Raw genomic sequence first — 23,595 nt, forward strand, 5'->3', positions numbered from 1 at the left:
ATAAGATATACTGAAAATCCAGTTTAATCAGATTTCTTTAGGTGTTTGACACAGCTGCTTTTATATTTACAAACTATTTTTTGTACAATATTCCATTAGAGTGTGTAGAAGAAGTAAAAATAAACACCAGTACTATAGTAGTGATTCTACGATATCTAACAACATTCACAATGCCAAACATTGCCCCATAAAGCATCTTGTACACTATTCTTGTTTTAAACATTACCTTTAATTGAGTAGCTCTGTGTCAGGTCACAGTTTGGTTTTGGAAGCTTTGTATTTTCTAACACATGTATAGACAATGCACAATCACTAGCAGATTCCAGACAAACACTCAAGTTCATGTTGACCACATAAGCATTTGCATACAGCAGGTCTTGAATTCTGAAACTGAAATACTAAGGTAATTGCATTAGCTTCAATCTTTTCATTATTTTTCACATTTTGTGCTGTTTTTTAAAGACCTTAAGTTGTTTGACATGACTACAGTTAGAAGCATAATTGTTGCATATGTTTTAAGTATTGTGTATTAAACATATGTTGAAAAAACAGTTAGTTTCTTAATCTGACTTGTGATTGCTGCTTGATGTAAAGAACAATTTCAAGCATCTTCTCATCAACATAGTGACATAGAGGGTGAATTCTTCAGTAATAAAGCACATTTTTAAATGTGATATCTCAGAAACATATGAAAAATTACAGCTCATAGTTCTGAATATTGTATTTACTTCTAAAGACACACAATTATTTATGAGAAAAACACTATATGTTTTATTCAGATGATTGGTAAGTGAATACTTTACTTACTCTACATTAAAGATTCCATACAAGGATAATTTCTTTGTTGTTCCTGCAATTAAAAAGTAAGATTTATCTTTTCACTGAGTGCTTTCTGACATTTTTGCTTGCATTCAATAAAATGTTCATCAATCTGAAGCAATAGATGCAAAATATTTGCTAGAAAAAATGTCATGTATTTATTTATATACAGCAAAAAACTAGATCAAGTTAACATTTTATTTATTAGCATATGTATTTTGCCAGGGAGACAATCTGCTGCTACTGATGTATCTTGTTACATTCTCTCATTGAGTGATTCAGGAGAAACTGGATGGGCAGGACAGAGTTGCACAAAGGTCACAGTAGGGCTGTGAAACTCCCTGAGAATGTTATGGATAACCTTGAGAAAATGTTATTCAGCAAAACTGAAGCAGCCCAGAAAAGACTGGGCTGTCCAGTTAAAGTTGGGGGTGCCAGTAGCAACTGTGTGGTCTTCAGTCAATGAGTTAATTTGAATGGCAATGCAGCATGCAGTAGCAAGTCAATCCAAGTCCATTGAACACTGCATGTGCTGTGGTGGCAGTCAATAGAATATAACCTGCTATTGCTCTCACCATTCCAACTAAGAATTGGTATACAAGATGCACAAGACAGCTGGAAATATTTTTATTGGTTTGAGAGAGATATTTTAATATAACCCATCCATATTAAGGCAAACTATTTTGTATGTGGGAATGGTAGTGAGTGGGTCACCTAACCACATTAGCAACAATTTATATATAGCAAAAATCAGATCCAGTTAACTTTTTTATCTATGAAAAATATTTTTCACGGAAGGGCTGTCTACTGCTACTGATTAATTTAAGCTCATTCTTTCACTTTCAGTGATTCAGCAGGAACTGAAATGTCACAACAGGACTGTATGAAAGTCACAGCAGGGCTGTGGAACATCCTGACAGAATGTAATGAATAACCTATGATAATTTTATAAATTTAAACCAATATATGCAAAACATTTGCCGTGTCACTTTTCTTGTATAGTTCTTCTGTTCAGAAACTGTGCAAAAGTCATAAATCCTCAATCTATAATGGATTATTATTATTACACTTATATTATTACTAAGAGTCATATAAATAAAAAAATCCCACTTTTTACTTTCCCTACATTAAATGAATTTTTTTTAAAAAACAACCAACAAAAACAACACAACAAACAAAACCTATATTTTCATATCTATCAGCATCCTACAAGTTCTTGTTAATTAAACAAACATTATTTTACTTCTCAAAATTGGCTTTTGTTATATTTTCAAAACCTTAACAATGAAATTAGTTAACATCTCTTTCAACATTGACAATTTTTATAGTAAATTTATTCGTTCTGATTCCTATATGCACATATGTAATATGCAGATAATATTATCATTTCATTGGCAAAAAATGGAAGTTATTCACATGAAATTACACACAATACAAACATTGCCAGTTCTTTTCACAAATATGTTTTAGATGCTTATAGGGTAGCAATCATTAATTTTAACTATACCTTTTAAAGTAATTTGATTATCTGTTTAAATAATACTGTTTCAAGCATGATCAAGTTAAACTTTGAAAGGATCATTGCTTTCATTGGCCAAAAACAATAATGACTCTACAAATTATATTGAAAGAAAACAAACTTTATCTGGAAAAGACGAAATACTAGGATGGTATTACAATTTCCCAAATAGTTGCAAAATACTGCTTCAGAAATAATCCTGTATGATTATTTAGTTATTTTCCTGTTCCTCATATGACCCCTATTCAACATTAATTGTCACTCATTATAAAATTGCATTTTCTTTCATAATACACCCCTTTCTCTGATATATTTATTTTGAAACAAACGTTTTTGATATATTACTGAATAATGCACTCCTACATACTCCCGTATTAAGCATGCCCAATAATTTTAGAATATCAAACATATTTTTTTATTTTTACTGAATGCATCTCCATGTCGATTGCCAGTAATGACTTTAACACTAATGCCAACATAGAATACTGAAAAGGGGACAGAGCAAATCATACATTGGTATTGATTGCATTCTATAAAAACACAGTATATTTAACTAAACATGGATAATAGTACATACCCCATGGATAGTCATAAAGTGACTGATGTACTGTCAGCTTCTCAATCTGAATGGTCAGCCAGTGTCCACAAGTATCAATTGATAATGAAGTATTTATGTTTCTAGTCAATGTGTCCACTGTAACACAGCATACCACACCTGTACAGGTCTCTGAGATGGAGCAATCAGTGTTGTTGGGAAGGCTGGGTAAAGTCAAACCATGAGGACAATCTGCACATAAAATGTCACATTTAATTTGTCAGGAAAGAGTCCTAGAAGAGTTAAGATAACATTATACAGTAGCAGCTCTAGTAGTAATATTTTTATTATTATCTAAATCATTACATGGATATACAGTAATACCTCAAACATTCACGAGGTTAGGTTCCAGAACCAGTCATGGATCAGGAGGAATCGCGAATGTTTGGTACGAGTCACTAAAAATGCTAATAAATGCTTATTTCTAGGGTTTAAACCCTAAATATGACCCAAATTATGCTCCCAAAGCACTTTAATTTCATTTAAAAGTTAGCTTAATACATTACCCTTAAAAAGAGAAATAAATGGTTGACGTAAAAATAGAGTACAGTATCGCCTAATGGGTATTTGCCACACTAGTGCATTTACAGTACAGTACATGTATACTAATATTACCCCTATACTAAATCATTGGCTGCCGTTTTCTTTTGCACTCACAGTAAGGTAAAACCAAGTAATGAATGGGACTGTTTAACTTAATGACTGACATTTTCTTTGTCATTGTCAGGAAGGTAAACTAGGTAAACTTCATATGTCTCAGAAGTCATATAATGAAGGTACAATTCAATAAAATAAAGAAAACATGTATGTAGAGGGTACCGATGAAAATTTCGCGAATCCAGAAATGTGAATGCACAAGCTATTACTGTACATGTGAAATATATGTACCTGTGACAGGTCACAAAGTGAGAAAAAAAATCTCTGAATTTTCAGCTGACATATAGTCTCGATCACTAAGACTAATGTTTCTCAGGAAAATTAAAAAAAATTATGCTGAAACTTGTCTGCATCCTATGTTTTTACAGCTTTTAGAACAAGGGCAATAACTTTGTCCATGATGTCTTCAGTGAGACCAAAGCCATATCTAAGTCAAAGAGGTAATGTTCTTATAGAATTCTATCAAAATGTGCTGAATCATTCTTGAGCTATACAGATTGCATGCAGCATTCCAAGTGTCTATGTGAATCCGAGTAATTGCTTGACAAGTGGCAAACCTTTGTCCTAAATGGAGTAGATGAGACTAGAGCCATTGTAAATGAGACAATGTTCATACCAAATTATACAAGAATATTTTGAATTGTTCCTTAGCTGTTCTAGATACAAACAATATCCCACATCAACATCTAAAGTTAACTGTCAAGGATCATTACACACTCCAAAATGGAGATGATGAGACAAAACCTATAAACGGCTCAGATTTTATACCATACTGCATCACAATATGCTGAATGCTTCTTGGGGTGTTCTGGTAACAAGCAACATATGAAGATATAAAGAAAATTATCAAGGGCCACAATGTCATTAAAAATAGAGCTGATGGGTATTAGGACTCAATGGTCTTAAACTAAGTAACAGAAATGAGAAAAAACAAAAAAGGTTTTTAAAATTCAACAAATAATTTATTTCTCTAAAAAAACACAAATTTAAAAATTTAAAAAGAATTTACAGTATTGTGAATTAAATCCCAAATGGTCCTAAAAGTTCTATCAAAAATTCAAAAGTATAGTGTATTCCAAATTAACTCCAGGTGTGTTCTGAATGAATTCCAATACTGGATGTTCTGATGTGCTAGTAGTCTCAAATATGCTAATGTGCCAACTGTTTTGATGTATCACAATGATACAATTCAGAATGTTCTTGAATAAATTCATAATAATTTCCAAAATAGTAATTTAGTTCTAAAGTCAAAGATCACTTTGTGACTCCAATGAATAATTTAAAATAAATAAATTAAATGCTCTCACTCACTGCCGAACTCAACTAAAATTCATTCCTCTCTAAAGACTGATGCTCAGATTAGGAATGAAGATTTTGTTTACAAGTTCAAGCTTATATAAAAACCTAAGACACAATAACAGAGCCTGGTTGAGGGTCAAGTGACCACTTCCAGAACATTCAAACATATGATCAAGGTCAGGTCCTTTAGCAGCCAACCAATCAGAAATCAGGTAGGCCATAATTTCCAAATGGAAAACCAGTGACATGAACTGAAAACTGTAACAAAATTGTTTCTTGAATCTTCAAGGGTCAGAATCAAGGCTGTATCTAGAACTGAAAAACAAGTAAATATATTTACAAGAAGTGACATTAGACATCAAGGCCTAAAATCCTGCTCTCAATTATGGACAATCTCACAATACAGATTAAATATACATAACACAAAATAGATATACATAACAATGAGCCAAAATTTGGGAAATACACATGCAAGTTTAAGTGATAAATAACACACCAAATTGCATAAGAATATGTTGAATGGTTTATGGGCTGTGCTGGTTGCAAGGCTTTGCAAAAAGTGGCAATATAAAATTAATGGAAAAAAAGAGCAAAAATTGGACCTGAAAAGACAAATCTTTCAAGGGCACATCTGTATGTCCTAGCCAAGCAGGTAGTTCATTGAACAAATGACATTTATTTATGTGCAAGAGTTGCAGTTTGGTGGAGACAAGAAATGCTAAATGATGGATGGAAAAAATGACAAATGTAGGGCTTCCACTTCTTGATGCAGGGTCATAAAAATCAAATAACTTGCAATATGTAAATCTAGGTCAAGATTCCATAACCATGCCTGTTACATGTTTTCATAATAAAATGAAGCTCATAAATAATACTTTTAAAAAAACTGCTGATCAATGAAATAAGGCTCATCTAATTATTCTTACGGGCAACCTGTAGCTTATTCATGTAGAGTAGAATAATGTTCTAACTTCATATACATGTGAACCAATATATATATTTGTACAAAAAATGTCATTGTAGGAAGGCCGCATAAGATTGGTCAGTTGACCAAATGAGCTTCTTCTTTAAATAAAGTCATTATTATTATTATATTATTATTATTATTATAACCAGGAGGGTTTTCCTCCCAAGATCAGAGTTGTCTCCCATCCCTCCCAACACATGAAGAAATCTCCTCAGTACTCAAAACTATTATTTAAAACATTCTGGAACAGAAATATTTTCCTTTTCCTTTCTTTGTATATATCTTACTTCCAGCGTAGTATATTTCTAGTAAAGACTTCCTGTGTTCATGTGACTAAGCATGATATGTTGATTGCAAATTCAACAAACAAAAATCTAAAATTGATCGTTCAAAAATAATAATAATAATAATAATAATAATAATAATAATAATAATAATAATAATTATAATTATAATAATAATAATAATAATAATAATAATAACAATAATAAATAATAGTAATAATAATAATAATGATAATAATAATAAATAATAATGTGGACTTAGTACAGTGCCTAATCTTTAGTTTTAAGCACTTTACACTATTAGATAACACTTAAAAACATATTAAATGACAAAATTATGAAAACAAACACAATGAAATTGCAAAACAAAAACATGTTGACAATAATTAAGTATGTAAACATTATGAAGTTTTAATACCATTTGTGATTAGTAGTGTTACAAACCAGGGGTCTTTACTTGACCAAGCAGTGTCAAAACCCTGGCTCAATTCTCACAAGAAGTCATAAGTTTACCCAAAAAATTTCCAAAGACTTCTATACAACTTCAGTTGTAAATTAGAAAGCCCAACATGTCCATTTTATACACAAACTTTACTCTTATTAATGCAAGACCACAGATAAAACAACCTGCCAAATATCTATGAACCACACATCTGCATGGTTTCTCTTCATCAGGTTTCCGTACCGCCAGCTGTTCATGCCGTAGAAACTATACGAGTATCCCCTAACACTAGAAACTATTTTAACTCTGCCACCTTAGGCCAGTCAATGTATGCTTTCCAAGCACATTTCACCAATATAACTGCACCACATTTGCCACCATGGTGACATAAACGGTATCTGCCGAGTCCCTTGGTATTTATTCCTTTGTGTAATTTACCGGATTCCTACTGTAAATACTGCCACTTCAGTCACACCACCAATGTACACCACTTGATTTTAATATTGACTATCTTACTTCAGGGACATTCATTCTGTTTTGGCCTGAATTCACTATTAGTGAACCATGGCATCATGGAAACTCACTAACACTTCACTCTGTGACGTTTGCTCCTAGTAACTGGCTAATTATTTCAGGCTAAGGATATTTCCATTGTGCCGAATTCCAATAATCACACAAATCTAAGAATGCGCATACTCAAACTTTATTACAGTAGTAATTCAGAAAGGGTTAAAGATGTTAATGGATTATGGTTGGATGAGACTCTGCTAAAGGGCTCAGGTGGCATAAAACAGGTCAGTTTGGTATCTGTATTTAATAATAGTCTATTTCAAAGTGTGTGTCATCTCCCAATGCTAAGTTGCCAAAATCTAAACAACCAATATATCACACAAATTCAGTAATGGATGGAAACAAGAATTTCATTGGTTGGAATCAAGGTCAGTGAGACATGAATATGCATTCTGCCATTCCTATAAGCTCTATTTTAAGAGGAACTTCCCATATTCAACCTACATAGCACTAATCTTGAGAAGTTCTGTCAGGTAGCCAGTAACCTGAATCTGCTTACAGGCAGGATACAATAAACTTCTTCATGGAGTCCAATGAGTTATATCAACATTGTCAAATTCCAATGCAGAGACTGAAAGGACATTTTTGATTCTGAGGAAAATTCAGGCCAAAGAGAAACCCTGGATCCAGTAACAAAACATCAACTCCTATGTGATTGATTAACAATGATGTGGACAGACACAATATTGACAATGATCTCACGAGAGATGCTAAAAATGTTTTTGGGACATATAAGAAGATTATGAATGGCAAAATGTTACTGTGAAAATGGAAGCAATTCTTGATGTAACATTAACATCACTACATTTCTTGGACTTTTCCATTACAGTAATGATCATGCAAGGTCTGTGGGCCTGTCTATGATGTAAATCAAAGACACAATCTTCCTGACTATATCAAATACACCTTAAATGCAGCAGGTGCTGTAACTGGAGACATCCCTAGTTTTAACAGTGGACTTGCACTATGTCAAACCCAGCTTAATATGGGAATTTTTCAAGCATAATTCAACTTTAACATATATTTGAGTTTTGTAGAAACTTTCAGTTGCATTAAACAGAAAGGGCAATGATAACAATGCAATTTGGCGTGATCGTGTCACTGTTCCCATTTTCCATATTTACACTTTGGATATCATCAATGAGTACATCATTGGTCACCGATGCATTTTGGAATCATTTATGATTTCTGGCTGAGCATCTATAATTTTAATTTTTTGTAATAACCACAGCAAACCAGCATCCAAGGAGAATTCTCAAAAGCACTCAAGGTGTCAGTACACCATGTCATGTTTACTGCATTTCAAATGGTAGTTCATCTAGATACCCTTTTGTAAAGTCCAATGATACTTTTACCTTTGGCAGTGGTCTTGCAAATGTTAATTGGTAACCAAGAACCCACTGAAAACATTTTGCTTAACTATCAAATTGCTCATGTGTATCATTGACTATTGAAATATCTGACCATGCTGTACCCAAATTATTACTTCAACCTCAAACATCTCAACCTGGTTAAGCAGTCGGTGGTGGACATGTACTTCAAAGCATAGGAGGAGCTGCCAGTGACTCAGATTACAGATATATTTAATTATACCTCACCAACAAGATTCTTTTGTTACAGTGCTTGTGTGGCCAAATGAGATTTGTGCCTGCAGAAATTAAACCTGTTACATTTTCAAATAATAATGTCCTATCATGAAGTTACTCATGGCCTTAGCCCAAAGCAATCTGTGAAAATAAGGAGCACAATAAGAAATGAATGTGGGGTATCATAGAGTCTGTCTCTGAAAAAGTTAACTGAAATTTCTCCCATTTTGTTGACCTGAATGCAACTTAAACAGCTTAATGTGGTCAAAAAAAGAACTCTTTGGAGACATTCAAGTCATCCAAGTCAGTGGTGGAACAAGTACAAAAGACCACTGAAATATTTCCATTCCACATGGCCATTCCAGCATTGTTAGAAAAAGCAGCTGCATTTGGGGACATCAGAACTGCATCATAAGGCTCTAAAAAGGTGGTGGGAGGCCACATAATAAAAGAAAAGGGCTTTGATTATCTAAGCATGTAAGCCAAAGACTCCCAAATGTAGGAGGTCTTTGTCCATTTGATTCACTCATTGACCAGTTTTGATTTATTCACAATGACAAAGTCAGTCAAGCATTTCCGAGGCATCTTTATGCATCATAAGCTTGTATCAGTGATACCACAGACAAGTGAAACTGGCATCATCAACCTGGATTTAACAACAGGATCTGGGATCACTAGGTCACATATGTGGTAATGCCTTAACATCTTTTACATTTTGATTTGTACATGCTTGCAATGCCACTTAAAGTTGCTCGATTAATTAAGCTGGGTGGACCATGACTACAACTGTTCTATTAAAACTGCCATTGCAAACTAGACTGGACAGTCCCTTTTGCAGACATCTTGTTGTTGAAATTCTGCATGTTCATCAGCATTCACTGAACCTGCAAATGCTTATTACCTTGACAGGTAGAAAGTTAACTTAATAGTATATGAAATGCCTATTGATATTCACGGATGCTCAACTGCCTTATGATCCAGTCCTGACCAGGTTTGCCTCCAAAGAGGATCTGACTGAGTTTACCAGCTGGGCTGTTGTTGATGTTGACCCAGGCGAGCTTGTGATTTTTAAAGATCAAACTGAAAAACTTAAAACACCTAATATGGACATTTAAGATTTTGTTCCAAAGCTGTGAAATGCCATTGTGAAAAACCTAGCTGAAATGAACAAAATCAAAGACTCTGACATGTTAGTGACATATCTAAAATGTTACATTGATGTGTCCAAGTTGTGGTAAAACAATATCTGGATGCAAAGAGTGTGCAGGTGCCCCCCCCCCACTACCACATGTAGTAAATTCATTAGGAGCATACTTAAGAATTTTTGACCATCAAAGGAAAGGAGGAAACAACTTCCATCACAACAAGTGATCAACTTATTGGATAGTTCTGATAATCCTAAATCCCACATCTTAATGGTGATTGAGTTTGGATTATATTTTTTCATCTTATCCAATTTTTCTGGTGTGTGGGTTCAATAGAAACAGAAGAAAATGCTACATAATGTTGCAAAATGAAATGAGTTTATTAATATCAACAATTGAAGAACAAGACTATAATGGTTTGTAAGCAATATTTATTTTTTTTAATAAAACTAGTACCAGTAAACAATAAAGTTACAATGCAAAATATTATGGATTTAATATTTCACAAGGAGTGAATGTGACATGTAAGCAGCTATTAGTGCCTTAATTTTTCTATCAGATTATCCTGGAAAAAACTTTTCTTTTTGTTCTTGTATAATGCACCCCTGACTGAAAATGAAAATTTAGTGAAAAAAGTGAGCATTATACACAGCTATATGCTGTAATAATATGTGAACATCATCCCAGACATCAAGGTTCAAAGAAATTATATATTTATGATGTTGGTATTGTTGATCATTGGAAATAAAATTCAGTTCAAAGGACTCAACATCTTTCCACTTGGGTACTTAACTGTTTTTGACATTTGTATTTAAGATTAGATTTAAAACTACATACATGTGATGGATTCTATCTGATTCAGAAACTATTAAATGGCATAATGAGTGTGAGTTTTATTTGAATATAATTCCAAACCCCGAGAATGAACAATTGCTGGAAATTTAAATATTCCCCGAAAGATATTTTCTATGATTGTATGACAGTTGTAACAGCAAAATTTAATAAACGGTTAGAAATGCATGTGCGTGTTGCACCAAAAAGGCCAGCCTGTCAAGCAATTATACTTTGTGATTACGTTGTCAATAGAACTATCATGGACTCTCAATGTTACAGATGCAAGACAATAATTCAAGCAAAATATCAACTGCAAGATGAAATTGCCAAGACAGTTGCACCACTTGTGAAATACCAATGCATGTTTGTGGTTGTAGTTGCTATTTGCAGAATCACCACAGCAACCACCATTGGTCTGTGCAGGAATTGCAAACAAAGTATTACAGACACACATGCAATCAGAATTCTTGCTGGAGCCATATCAATAGTAACCAGTTTGACTGGCGGTGCTGGTAAAATAAATTTGAACTTGAATGGTTCTTGTAAGCATTATCTTTGTTTTTTGTCTATTTTGGTGAAACTACCAAGTTTAGCATTTCAAGATATGTGATATTGAAGTGACAAGTGAAATGGTATATAATGATTCAGAAACTTTCATGTGGAGACTAAGATTGAGCTCTGTGAGTGACACTTTGGTCATAGGATTGTGAAATGAGAAAGCAAAATGGGTGCTACCTTTACAAGCTATGAGATTACAGTCAGACAAATACAGCATTGTTAAATTACTCAAATGAAGCACCCACAGTAAAGAATATAAAACTATAGTTGAGCATTGAACTTGTATTATATTTCTGACTCTGTCAAAGGAGTTGTCAACTGGGAAAAACCAAACTTGGGAATTAGATCTAACTTATGACAAAAGGCAAATATAAATCAAAACTTTGACTGCATTAGTAACAAAGAGTATTTATACAGCAGACACAAAATATAATACAATATGGAATGTTAGGACTTACATGAAGATGGAAGCAATATGCTTATTAGCAAACACTCATGGTAAACAGCATTGTGGACAATAATATGTAATTTAATATTTTCAACTGATTAATATACAAAATAAATGTAGATACAAATATTGCAAGTGGTGAGTGATTCCAGTGATTACCGTAATGAAACAGATCAAGACAGTGCATACCATATATGGATTTTTGGATGAGAATAGTGGCATGAAAACATAAAAATATTTCAACTGACAGTATTTTGTATGCACTGCAAACATCTAGAGTTTCCAATATCATATCAATATTTATATAAAAAACAAACTTGTATGTCACACTTATAAGATGGCCCCTTTGTAACTCTACATGAATCAAGTTTTCAGCAAAAGAAAATGTTGACTTATATGCAAGTATATATGGAATTTGGGGACTTCTGAATATCCAAATAGTCAAACAGAATGGTGTGATGTGATATGATTTGGATTTTTAATGTAGCTTTAACAATTTTTCAGTCATATTGTTAGGATCTCTGCAATGTGGCAGTTTATAGTGATGTCTAGCACTTGGGCATCATGTCGCAGACATGTAGCATGATGTCCCACCCAGTCACATTATCCTGATACCAGGCCAACCACTCCTAACACTAACCTCTTAATGCTGAGTGCCAAGCAAGACAGCTGTTAGTACCATTTTTGTAAGTCTTTGGTATGACTCAGCTGGGGATCAAACCCATGACCTCCCACATCTGACAAACAGAATGGAGGAAAAGAGATGAACTTAAACATGCTGACAACAACCATAACATATTTATGTCAAATGAAACTTGATTTTACCTCAGAATGATTGTTTTAAGGTAGTATTTGTTTTCAAGATATACTTGGTAGTGACACACATACATGAAAGACCTAATTCATATGAAAACAGAAAACAGCTTCACTAATTGGTTGGTCCTTGCCTAATTAGTGCTGATCTACTTCAATATCAATACAAAGTGCAAATTTCCAAAAGACTGTGTTTATGGAATTGAAAGAGGTTTGTGTGAATTTCAGTAAGAAATAAAAGATTGACAAATACATTGCAGCTTTAGGGCTTTTTATACTTTTACTTAAAGCTTTTATTGTTTTATACCTTTATGGAGTTTTAACTTCTTTATTTTTCATCATTTGTCTTGCTGTACAAATATGTTTGTTTATTTGAAAAGGTTAATCTTCCTAAAGTTTTGTGTGCAATTCATAATCTTTTCATATTTAGAACTTGCCTTTAAGTCAGCATCATGGAACCAGTATTTTGCCAATATCCTTTTAAACCCTACACATAAGTATATACATACATAATTTAAAGTTGTTCGATCATTTGGGGTAAAATCAATGGTTACAACATCTATGAAAAATGTTCTTATAATAAAACCCAATATTATAGAATGATGTTTTTCCAATGTTAACATGATAATCTTTCATATTTAACTCAGTCACAATTTAATCATTTATTTTGGCATTTAGCTGTTAAGTTGTTTTAAAAACTAGATCCAAAGTATATAATTATGCTATGGAAAGTGACTTATCACTTTTAGATATTACCTGATTTCCATGCTTTGGTTGCATTTTCTGGGCACATTTCAGCCAATAAAAATGGGGCAACTCCTAGTTCTTCAAACAGGAAGGTGATTAAAACCTTGTCAGACAGAGAGCCCAGTGTAGCATTTCTTTGTTGAAGCCACTTGGTCAATGAAAAGTCTGAAGATGAGGGAAAAAAAGGTGCATACTACATCAAAACTAGTAGGCAAGTTCTGGGGGCCAAATTGTTCAAAATAATATTCTAAATAAATAATGTAGTTAAATGAATTCTTTGGATATTAATCAAATATAAAAATTATGTCTTTCATGTTGGGTGAACATGAAATATTCAGACAGACAGGACTGAATATGAGCAATAATCATTTGAAAATTCTGTAGAATTATTTATGAATTTGACCTTGGAAGTCGAAAACATTTTAATTGAGAACACAGATACCAGAGGTCAGCAGTTCAGAAATTTTTGAACTACTGTTCAACAGTTGATTTTTGCAATTTTGGGGTTGGGGGGGGGGGAAGAGAGTTTACCATCATTACCATAAAATGTTTCTACCAATTGTTTAGTCATATATATTTAAAAATTTTCAATCCATAATGAAACTAACATATCACTGAAGTGTCTTTTGTATTTTGACTAAAACCTTTCAGCACATGATACTAAAAGTAGTTCAGATCAGTGCAGAAGAGGCATATGCATTGATACACTATAAGAAAGAAACATGCATTGCTAACAATTAGTTTTGGGAATATCTGAAAGATGTATTTTTTCTAGTATTTTTAGTTAGCAACAGCACAATTTTCAATTGATGACATAATATTAAAAAGCAAGACCCTTAGTCAACATTATATCATTCTCCAATGTACAGCTCATCTATTTTGTAACTATAAAATATTTAAAGACATAGTGATACTATAATAAAATGTTTCTGTTGAATATAGCGGAACAAATATGACTTTCAAGGACATTAAATTGTTCATGACAAAGTTGATGTTGTCACCATGGGAAAAGTTACACCTAGGTCTCGCTTTCAAAGTCAAGTTATGATTAAGATTTTAACTCTGTTATTTTCAAAATATTAAATTTTCACTCACCAGGTTTGAGGAAACCAGCATCCCATGCACATGGTGTTTTTGTCAGTAATGTGTTCTTGAAAACTTGTACCACCAGAACACAAGAATAACTTGCCTCCAGGCACACACTGATGTTCAGACTAACTAGGTAACCTCCCTGACTGTACAGATCATCTATTTTGTAACTAGGAGAGAATATATACATCAAATAAAACATCTTTGACCAATTTTATGCCATAAATATTGTATAATTATTGAATAGACAGATAAATAGAAGTTTAAATATATAACTTTCCAGGTTATATAACCCTCACTTGACTTATTATACTACTGCATTGCATCAGATAATGCAGTAAATTTTAAACGTTCTGGATGGAGTGTGAGTGTGTGTGTCTGCCTGTGTCTGTGTGTGTGTGTGTGCTTGCACAATTCTGCCAATATGGTATCAAACAAAGGCTAATTTTCAAGAGCACAATGAGCACCCAATACATTTGTTGTATTATGATCTGGTCTTAAAATAAGTAACAGAAAAGAGCAAAATGCAACAAGTTTTGTAAAATTCAACTGACAATGCCCTAGAATACAAAGTGAAAATGTAAAAAATAACTTACGGTATTGCAAATAATAATCATAGAATTTCTAACACAGGTCCTAATGAATAAAGTTCTGAATGAACTTAAGTAATATTTCAATGATTTCCAACATTGAATGTGTTGATGTGTCGGCAATGGCTGATAGCCTCTAATTTACTAATGTACCAATGTCCTGAATTGTACTGATGTGCCAACAGACTTTTGTTGAATCACAGTAAATATAATCCTCGGTTTCATTGTTTGAATACAATATAATTCCCAATTAATATCTCTTTCCAAGAATATTAGAGAGCACTTTGTATTTCCAGAGAAGAATAATTTTAATTAAATAATTTCAGCCCAAATCAAATACTGAACACAACAACGTTTCTGCTTCAAGATCATACAGCATGAATGAATACAAGATACAATTTTATAGAACCCACAGCATACAATAAATTTAAAAAATCTAACAATCAATGCAAAGTAAATATACATAACAGTTGGAACATGATATAATATCACAGAATGTCCATCATGAATAAGCAGTATGTAAAAAAAGGATATTTCATAGAATGTATTTATATACTGTCCTCTGATGGATATTATTAAAACAAGATTATTTTTTAAAAAATTTGTATCTTTTTTAATTTGATAGAATACATAATTTATTATTGAAGCAACAGAGGTATATAATATGAGATTTATAATAAATAAGCTGTGGTGTTGGGTATTAAAGTCACTTTGATCTCACCAACAATATCCAACCATATATCAAGACATTATAGAGGTTCAGGGGTAGTTTTTGTTGCTTGTGTAGGTAATAATTTATCAGTAGAAAGGAGAAATGATCTCTAGATGAAAATGAGGCAATACAGATCCACTTAAATCAATCAAATACAAAGCCTATCCTAGTGGGCTTTGTCTACACCTACAGTGAAGGTTGAATGCACTGAGCATTTTAAAAAGCAACTAGATAAAGTGACTGATGACCAAAACAAAGTATACATTTTAAGTGACTTCAACAGAGATTTTATAAACAATCAGATTAACAGAAATTGGTTAAATTTCACAGAAACATTTGGTCTAACCCAATTAGCGACAAATCAACAAGGGAAACTGACCACTCAAAAATTCTAATAGAGTATATCTATGCAAAATATGGAAGAAAATGTGACAAAAATACATATTCCAAGGATAGGTCTTAGTGACCACTTCCCTATTTTCCTAACCAGGAATCTGACTTAAAAACAGTTGTCAAAACCAAAACTCATAAAACCATAACATATAGGTCACTTAAACATTATGATGAAGATAAATTTCTGGAAGATTTCAATAATGTTCCTTGGAGCAGAGTATCTATGTTTGATGATGCAGATGATGCTCTGGCTATATGGACCCAACTTCATATACAAGTGGTTGATAAACATATAACTTTAAAAACACAAAGAGTAAAACTGTGCATCCAACACAATTGGTTAACTCCAGGAATTCTAGATGCCATGACAACCCATGATTATTTCAAATCACTTGGTCAAAAACCACATAACAAAATATGGAGAAATTAACTAACCAAAATTATCAACTGGGCAAAGAAGAATTACTATCAGCTGACTTTAGAAAATAATTGCAATAAGAATTCTATGCAGAAAGTTTTTAACAAACTAGGTGCAGGCAAGGTCATTGAAAATCCAACAATCTTTCTAGTGTCAGAGTAATCACTACCTTATTGGCAGACATGTGTAGTAACACATAGCAGTCATGGTGAGATACATATTGATAAACTGTCCACAGAAAAGGTTGATAACAACATTAAAATACCACATAAAAAGATTAAAACTTACTCCATGTGAAAAATCCCATTCATGTAAAATCTTTGGATTGTGCCTGAAAAAAAAAGTATTGCATTGAGTTTATTTTCATCATAATCCATTTGTCACAGACACTTTCCAACATACTGTTATTAGCTACAGACTGTTTATTTTTATGTCTCTTTCTAAATGCTGTGGAAATTTAAAAAAAAACATGTCAGATTAATGAGGCAATATATCTTAATATTCAGAATCACCAGAGATGACAACCTGATTGCTACACTTGCAATGAAGCTTCAATTGCAGTTTCCCATTGAATTACAGTCAACTGTTTTTATGTGTGTTTGGATTATTAACATAGCTTTAAGAATTTTAGTTATATTGCTATGATACCTGTAGTGTGGCAGTTAATAGTGATGTCTAGCACTGGGGCATCATGCTGCAGACATGTGGCATCATGTCCCACCCAGACACATTATCCTGTCACCAGGCTGACCAGTCCTAACACTAACCTCTTAATGCTGAACACCAAGTGAGGAAGCTATTAGTAGCATTTTTATCTTTTGTATGACTCAGCCTTTTTCGAACCTGTGATCTCCTGCATCCAAGGTGGATGCTCTAACCACTAAGGCCACCAAAACATTCCCTGTGTAATTATAGGAGAATGGTTGCATTTCTATGTTGCTGATCAGAAGAAAAGATCTTTCTGAGAACAAAAGCCCCGAAGGACTGCCTTCAATGACCCTGGGTGAGCAACCTAGCCCAAATTTGAGGTGTCAGAATGGAGGAAAGTGTTAGGTTCTGAAATTTGGATCCCAAAGGAATCCAAGCTGATAGGTAGTTTCAGTGAGGCCTCCAGTTTGCTATCAGTTTGCTATCAGCAGAAAATGTTAAGGCTTCATAAGAAATCTTCATAGGTTAACTACTGGTAGATTTGTTGACATATTTAGGGTTCACAGGAGAGAAAGAGGATGAGGCAAGCAGATAATGAAGTATTTATGAAGATTCTTCCTATGAGAGACAACATCTGTATGATCTTCTCAGGGGGAGCATGAACTGTTTCTTGATTTGTGAGGAAACACATCTTTCTTTGGTACGTCAACATTTTTAGAGGGAAGGTTCACTGACTTACATTGAATTTTTTTCTCAAGCATGTATACTTTGCTACAAGACAAAAATAAAAAATAAAAACTTTATCTATCTTGTGCAAAATGCAAAATATATTGTCATAGAAGGTACTATCTTTAGGCCAGAAACAGAGCATCATTTCCTTGTACTTCTGGCTAAAAGATTTATATTGATATAAGGTAGAATAGAAGAACAGCAAGAATCAAATTACTTTTAATCTATTGCATGTCATTTTCTAGACAAACTAAAGTCATGAAATGTGAGAGAACTATAATATTGTTCATACCATTAATCTGGAGCAATATAATTTTCATTACATCTTCATTATTGAGATACTATTTGTATATAAATTAAATCTGAAAATTACCCCATTTAAAGTCTAGAAGAGAAATATTGAACTGCAGCTTTTCAATGCCAACTGTTAGCGTGAAGTCACAGGGGTTGATTTTAAGATGGGCACTGACTGTTCTGTTGATCCATTTGGCATCAAAACAACACTGTACTGCAGTGCACTGGCCTGGCATGTAACATGACGCTTCTTGGGGAAGACCTGGAAGTGTCATGTTTACAACACAATCTGAAATTTATGACAGCATGGTTAATCAAAAAGGTAACAACTGATTGTAATTTATTGATTGTAACATCAAGCACTATTGTATATACTGGATTGGGGTACAGAATTGATGTTTAGTGGACCAGGCACACCATCCTTAAATATTAAATATAATTAGAGTTGTATATGATACCCATGCCTTGATTTCTTTTCTTAACTTCTTTCTTCTGTCAATATAGTCAATGGAACATAATTACTAAGAAAAACAAGGCTAAAATGTCATAAAAATCTGCTGTACAGAAGTGAAAATCCATTTGTCTGCCTATGCTAAACAGGATACAAAAATTCATTTATTGATGTCAAGCAGATGTTTTTAATATAATGATGTTACTAATTTAAGTTTGACAGGGATGAAAATAAGGTCTTGTCCAAGCTGAAATAAATTAGCTCCATTAACTGTAGCGTGAACATTTATTTAGTTCCATTACTTTCCATGGAAAGCATGTTCAAACTACATGAATTTCACTACACTATATTGATTTGTGTTTGCAAAATTGTGCTGACAAGCTAACTAGAGATGTATTTCCTTTTGTAAATTGGTGGTAATGCAAGCATAATACCATTGCCTATTTCTCAGTTCATTATATCCATTGATTCCCTAATGCCCAAACCCTAGGAAATGGAAGAAACTTTAAGATTTCATTAATTAGTGTGGATATTAACAAAAATATCACTATTACAACTAGAAATGTGTCCATGTGACATTAATGCCCTGCCTGTAACATGCTGCTGAAAGGCAAAATCCCAGGTCTAATAAATGTCACAATGAAATAAAATTTTGTTGCAAAAAGGTGAAAATATAACTTGAACAAATTAGTCTTGGTAATGTGAAGCCCCGCATCAAATTTGATTTTAATCCATGAAATTTATTAAGTGAAAAGTCATAACAGACACAAGGTGACATGACATACAGACATGAGTTACACTAAATGCCCCAAACACAGATATACAAGGAGACTAAAAGAAACACATCCCAAAGTTTAATGTTAATAATTCTATAATCGAATACTATCTTACAATTACATGGGAGCATTAAAGGGTCATGTATTTTCCTCAAGAAATAAAATTAAAGCTCAAGTATGAGATGATTTATTTTAAGGTGACTATTTTGAGAGTGCTATTTACCATTTGTCCATCCATGAACTGTGCCAAATGGATAATTAGTCCTGTTACAGTTACTGTCAAGGAGATATGAACTGATTCCTAAAAGTTCAAACAGCTGACTTTGGTCCAGGTCAGACAGTGAGGATGACACATTAATTTGCTGTTTGCTCAGCCAAGCTGAGAATGAGAAACCTGACATGATAAAAACAAATATTAAATTAGCAATTATAGCAGATAAAGGTTATATTTTTGTACTGATAAAACACAGCAAGGTAATGTAAATGTAAAATTCAATGCATGATATTAGATATCTAACATGTTACAAAAATCACATAAAATGGAAATGTTTGAAATACGATGTTTTGTCTCAACCTGTATCCTATTTTCAACAATAAAAAAAAATAATTTAACATCTATTCAATGAGCTGATATGTCTTCTATATGACATCCTGTACCTGGAGGGAGAAAGTCAGCATCAAGCTGACATGGTACTTTGGGCAAGAGAGCATCCTGCAGTATGGTTGCATGCAGCTGACAATCTCCTTTTGGATCTAGGCAGATGTTCAAATCTAAATTCACCAGATATTTTCTTCCATACTGTAGTTCCTGGATGTCAAACCTGGAGAACAGAAATATTATTAAATGGCAAATCTAACAAATCACATAGGGAATTTAATGGTAACTGAACTTAAAGCAACCATATGGACAGACAAATGGACATATCAATGGTTATATCCTTCTTATTTCATATGGAAGGGATTAATAAAGTAATAATACTTACCATAGTTGGACAACCCCGAAGAGAAAAAACTGCTCTTGTTTTTCTGTAAAAAATGTTCACAAGCCATGAAAATGTGTGCAGTTAAATTACAGCAGTCAAAATTCTAATTTGATATCTCTTTACAAGTATTAGAAATATAAAAACCTATATTTCTCTGTTAGTCATAGTTTAAGGTGTTATTAATCAAAACTCAATTAATATTAATATAAATCTATCAATATACTAACAAAACCATCTGGGAACCAATTTACTCTAATATTCTTTACAGTGATTCATTAATCTGAATTCCTTATTGATTTGTGTACAAGAAGAGGAGGAAACAAAAATGTCTTCATTAATAAATTTCTTTTGTATTTGAAGTGTAACAGGTTTGCATTAGAGTAGCAAATTTACAGTCATTTTTGTTGTAGGTGTTGTTCATCATTTCATATGTTTGATACATGTTTAATCAAGTTTGAACATTGTTTTTGTTGAATAATTCAGCATGAACATTTGTAACGATTTGATGCCATCATGAAAGTAAAAAGACTTAAATGAAACCATTCATGCAATTGTATATTGAATTCATTACATTTACTTAAGCAGGAGCATAAAACAATGAGGGAATTCAGATTTCATGCTTAATTTGGTAGAACTTCTTTGTAAAGTTAAGAGGGAAAAACATTTTAAAAAAAGGTCATCATAGGACAAAAATCAAAATAATATTAATGATATGAAAGTCTTTATTATATTTAATATATAGAATGAATTTAATAAATTTGTTACTTTTATATTGAGATAAGCATTACTTACTCCACTTGTAGTCAATTAATGATACATTGAATTGCATTTTCTCTATGGTGACAGTCATAATTTTCCTACATGGATCCAGTAATAGAGAAGTGTAAAACGGTCGCCCTATTGAACGTGCCCTGGCACAACAGATGATCCCTGTACAGTGGCTGTCAATGTGACACACCATGGAGTCTGGGAGTGGTGCTCCCTCTGACAGCAATGAGCAGGCTAAAACCAAAAATTTCAGGAATAGTTGAGAACCTATACATAAATACAGTATTTAAAGTAGTCACAATAAAGATATAATATGACAGTAAAATTATTAAAATAGAAACAGTGATGTTAGATCACTCACCTGACTGACATCCACATAACATGCAAATGCAGGAGAAGTTGGTAAGAAATCAGGGTGGTTGTGATGCTGGTTTGGTGTTTTACAGGAGAGTAACACAATTGATTATTTAGTGCCAAGGCACCTGGAGTGAAGTACCTATCCCAAGGACACACCATGGTATTCACCTTGGGCTGATCTAATCTGAGAGCAGAATTCAAAAATGTACACTTTTCTTTGGTGAGTCCAGCACACTAACCACTGAGCCAACATGGTTCTTGCCTCTGTTACTGCTCCTTATGGGGTGAGTGCTAATCAGGCTTATTCTGCATCCCCAAACCCACTGGGTGTGCTATAAAATCTGGATCACAAGGATCAATATGTTTCTTTTGAAATTTCTCCAATTCTTTTAATTGCAAATTTTAATGAAACAACTGGATCACAGTTTCTTAGATTTACTGCAATGTCTTCCATATTTAATTGCATATCAGCACTTTTGTCCAATATTAAAAGATCTATATGCCAGGATGCTTTACATTAAAGTTCATCAAATTATGTTCTGTGTTTCTTTTCTATCAAGTTGTATACATGTTATTCTACGTTTGGTAATGGCAGCCATACTTGGTGGCAAAATGGCATCATTTGTACAAGTTTAAGCCATGACATCTGTTAAATTTGGTCAAATTCTGTTGAACAGTTATGTTAAGAAGTTATTAAAGCCTTTTACAGTTTAAGTAAAACAACCTTTAAAAATGTATGATGACAGTCAGGTATTATTTCTACACATATAAAAGCCCTCCCAGCTAGAATGCTCTTTGTATAATTTGGTCAAATTCTTTTAGGTGAATTTGGTGATAAGCCATTTTCCTGTATTTATAGTAACAGCAACCATATTTGAAGGAAAATGGACATCATTTGTTTAAATCTGAAAGCCCTTAATGACAGAATGTTGTCAAATCTTGTAAAATTCTGCTGAGTTGTTTCTGAGACATTAAATTATTTTAATTTTTAGTGACAGTGGCCATATTAGTTGTCAAATCAGTGTAATATGTAAAACACCCTGAAAGGTCTTAATGCCAGGATGATTTCTTTAAAGTTTGGTCAAATTCTATTCAGTGGTTTTGGAGAACATGTCATTTAAAGTTGTTTTTAATTTTAGTGTTGGTGGCCAGATTTGATAATAGATTGGAACCATTTGTGCAACTGAAAAGATCTTAATGATAGGATGCTTTCTGTCAAGTTTGGTAAAGTTCTATTCATGGGATTCAGGAGAAGTCATTTAAAGATTTTTCTACTTGAAGTAATAGTGGCCAAATTTATTCATGGTTCAGCATCATTATTTTCTGTATATGTTGAAAAGTCTCCATGCCAGGAAGTATGTGTCAAATTTGATCAAATACTATTCAGCAACTTTTAAGAAGTAACAGGAGCTGAATTTGATGGCAGATTGGCATCATTTCAACACATGAAAAGTCTATATGACAAAATGTGATTCTGCACCAAGTTTGGTTGAAAATGGTCAAGATGTTTTGGAGACGTTTCAAATAGCAACTGTTGACTAATGATTCATAGATGTTTCAATTTTTTTTATAAATGTGGCCATATTTGATGGTGGATCAGCATAATTTTTTTATAAATGTGAAAGATGGTAATTCTAGAATGCTCTGTCAAATCTGATAAAATTCTGTTTAGCAACTTTTGAAGAAGGGCTGTTTAAAAAACATTCTATTTTTGGTAATGTAGAAATAGCATATTCTGTAAAAATCTTATTGGTTTTTGTATCAGAATGTTCTGTGCCAAGTCTGGCTGAAATTGGTCAGCTGGTTTTTGAGAAGTTGAAAATAGCAACTGTTGATGGACACTGGAAAATGTACTCGACCTTCTGTCTGGGTGAGAGGAATTTAATGACGATATTAAACTATGCTTGTTATGTTATACTAACAGTTATACATTTATACTTAGCACAGTGGTTAACACTTATTTTTCTGGAAAACAGAATTAAATGACTTTGGTAACATGCTACAATTAAAGTTATGTATACTCACCTTCCACCAAAAACAAAACGTGTAATATTTCTTCCAATCATTAAACTCGTTTTCTTGCTAAATGGTAATTTAAAACAAA

At 33.0% G+C, this 23,595-nt stretch overlaps 1 protein-coding gene and 1 long non-coding RNA gene across 2 annotated transcripts in view; one reads left to right on the forward strand and one right to left on the reverse strand.

The window, feature by feature from the left end:
* LOC149805057 (uncharacterized) overlaps positions 1-2,394 on the forward strand; it is a 52,713-nt gene extending 50,319 nt beyond the window's left edge. Inside the window, exon 3 of the long non-coding RNA XR_016417499.1 lies at positions 1,666-2,394. This is a non-coding gene — a long non-coding RNA (uncharacterized LOC149805057). The remainder of the gene's footprint in view (positions 1-1,665) is intronic.
* LOC149805056 (uncharacterized) overlaps positions 1-23,595 on the reverse strand; it is a 374,091-nt gene that overhangs the window by 325,864 nt on the left and 24,632 nt on the right. The window contains exons 12-22 of the mRNA XM_089946913.1: positions 21,159-21,368; positions 20,367-20,409; positions 20,041-20,204; positions 19,607-19,777; positions 18,236-18,445; positions 16,774-16,816; positions 14,379-14,542; positions 13,293-13,448; positions 2,916-3,125; positions 808-850; positions 227-390 (exon numbers count right to left, since the gene is read on the reverse strand). Coding sequence (XP_089803039.1) covers positions 227-390; positions 808-850; positions 2,916-3,125; positions 13,293-13,448; positions 14,379-14,542; positions 16,774-16,816; positions 18,236-18,445; positions 19,607-19,777; positions 20,041-20,204; positions 20,367-20,409; positions 21,159-21,368 — 1,578 coding nt within the window. The remainder of the gene's footprint in view (positions 1-226; positions 391-807; positions 851-2,915; positions 3,126-13,292; positions 13,449-14,378; positions 14,543-16,773; positions 16,817-18,235; positions 18,446-19,606; positions 19,778-20,040; positions 20,205-20,366; positions 20,410-21,158; positions 21,369-23,595) is intronic.

Source organism: Sinohyriopsis cumingii, chromosome 2 (genome assembly GCF_028554795.1).
Source record: "Sinohyriopsis cumingii isolate HCF-2022 chromosome 2, ASM2855479v2, whole genome shotgun sequence".
NCBI lineage: Eukaryota > Metazoa > Mollusca > Bivalvia > Unionida > Unionidae > Sinohyriopsis > Sinohyriopsis cumingii.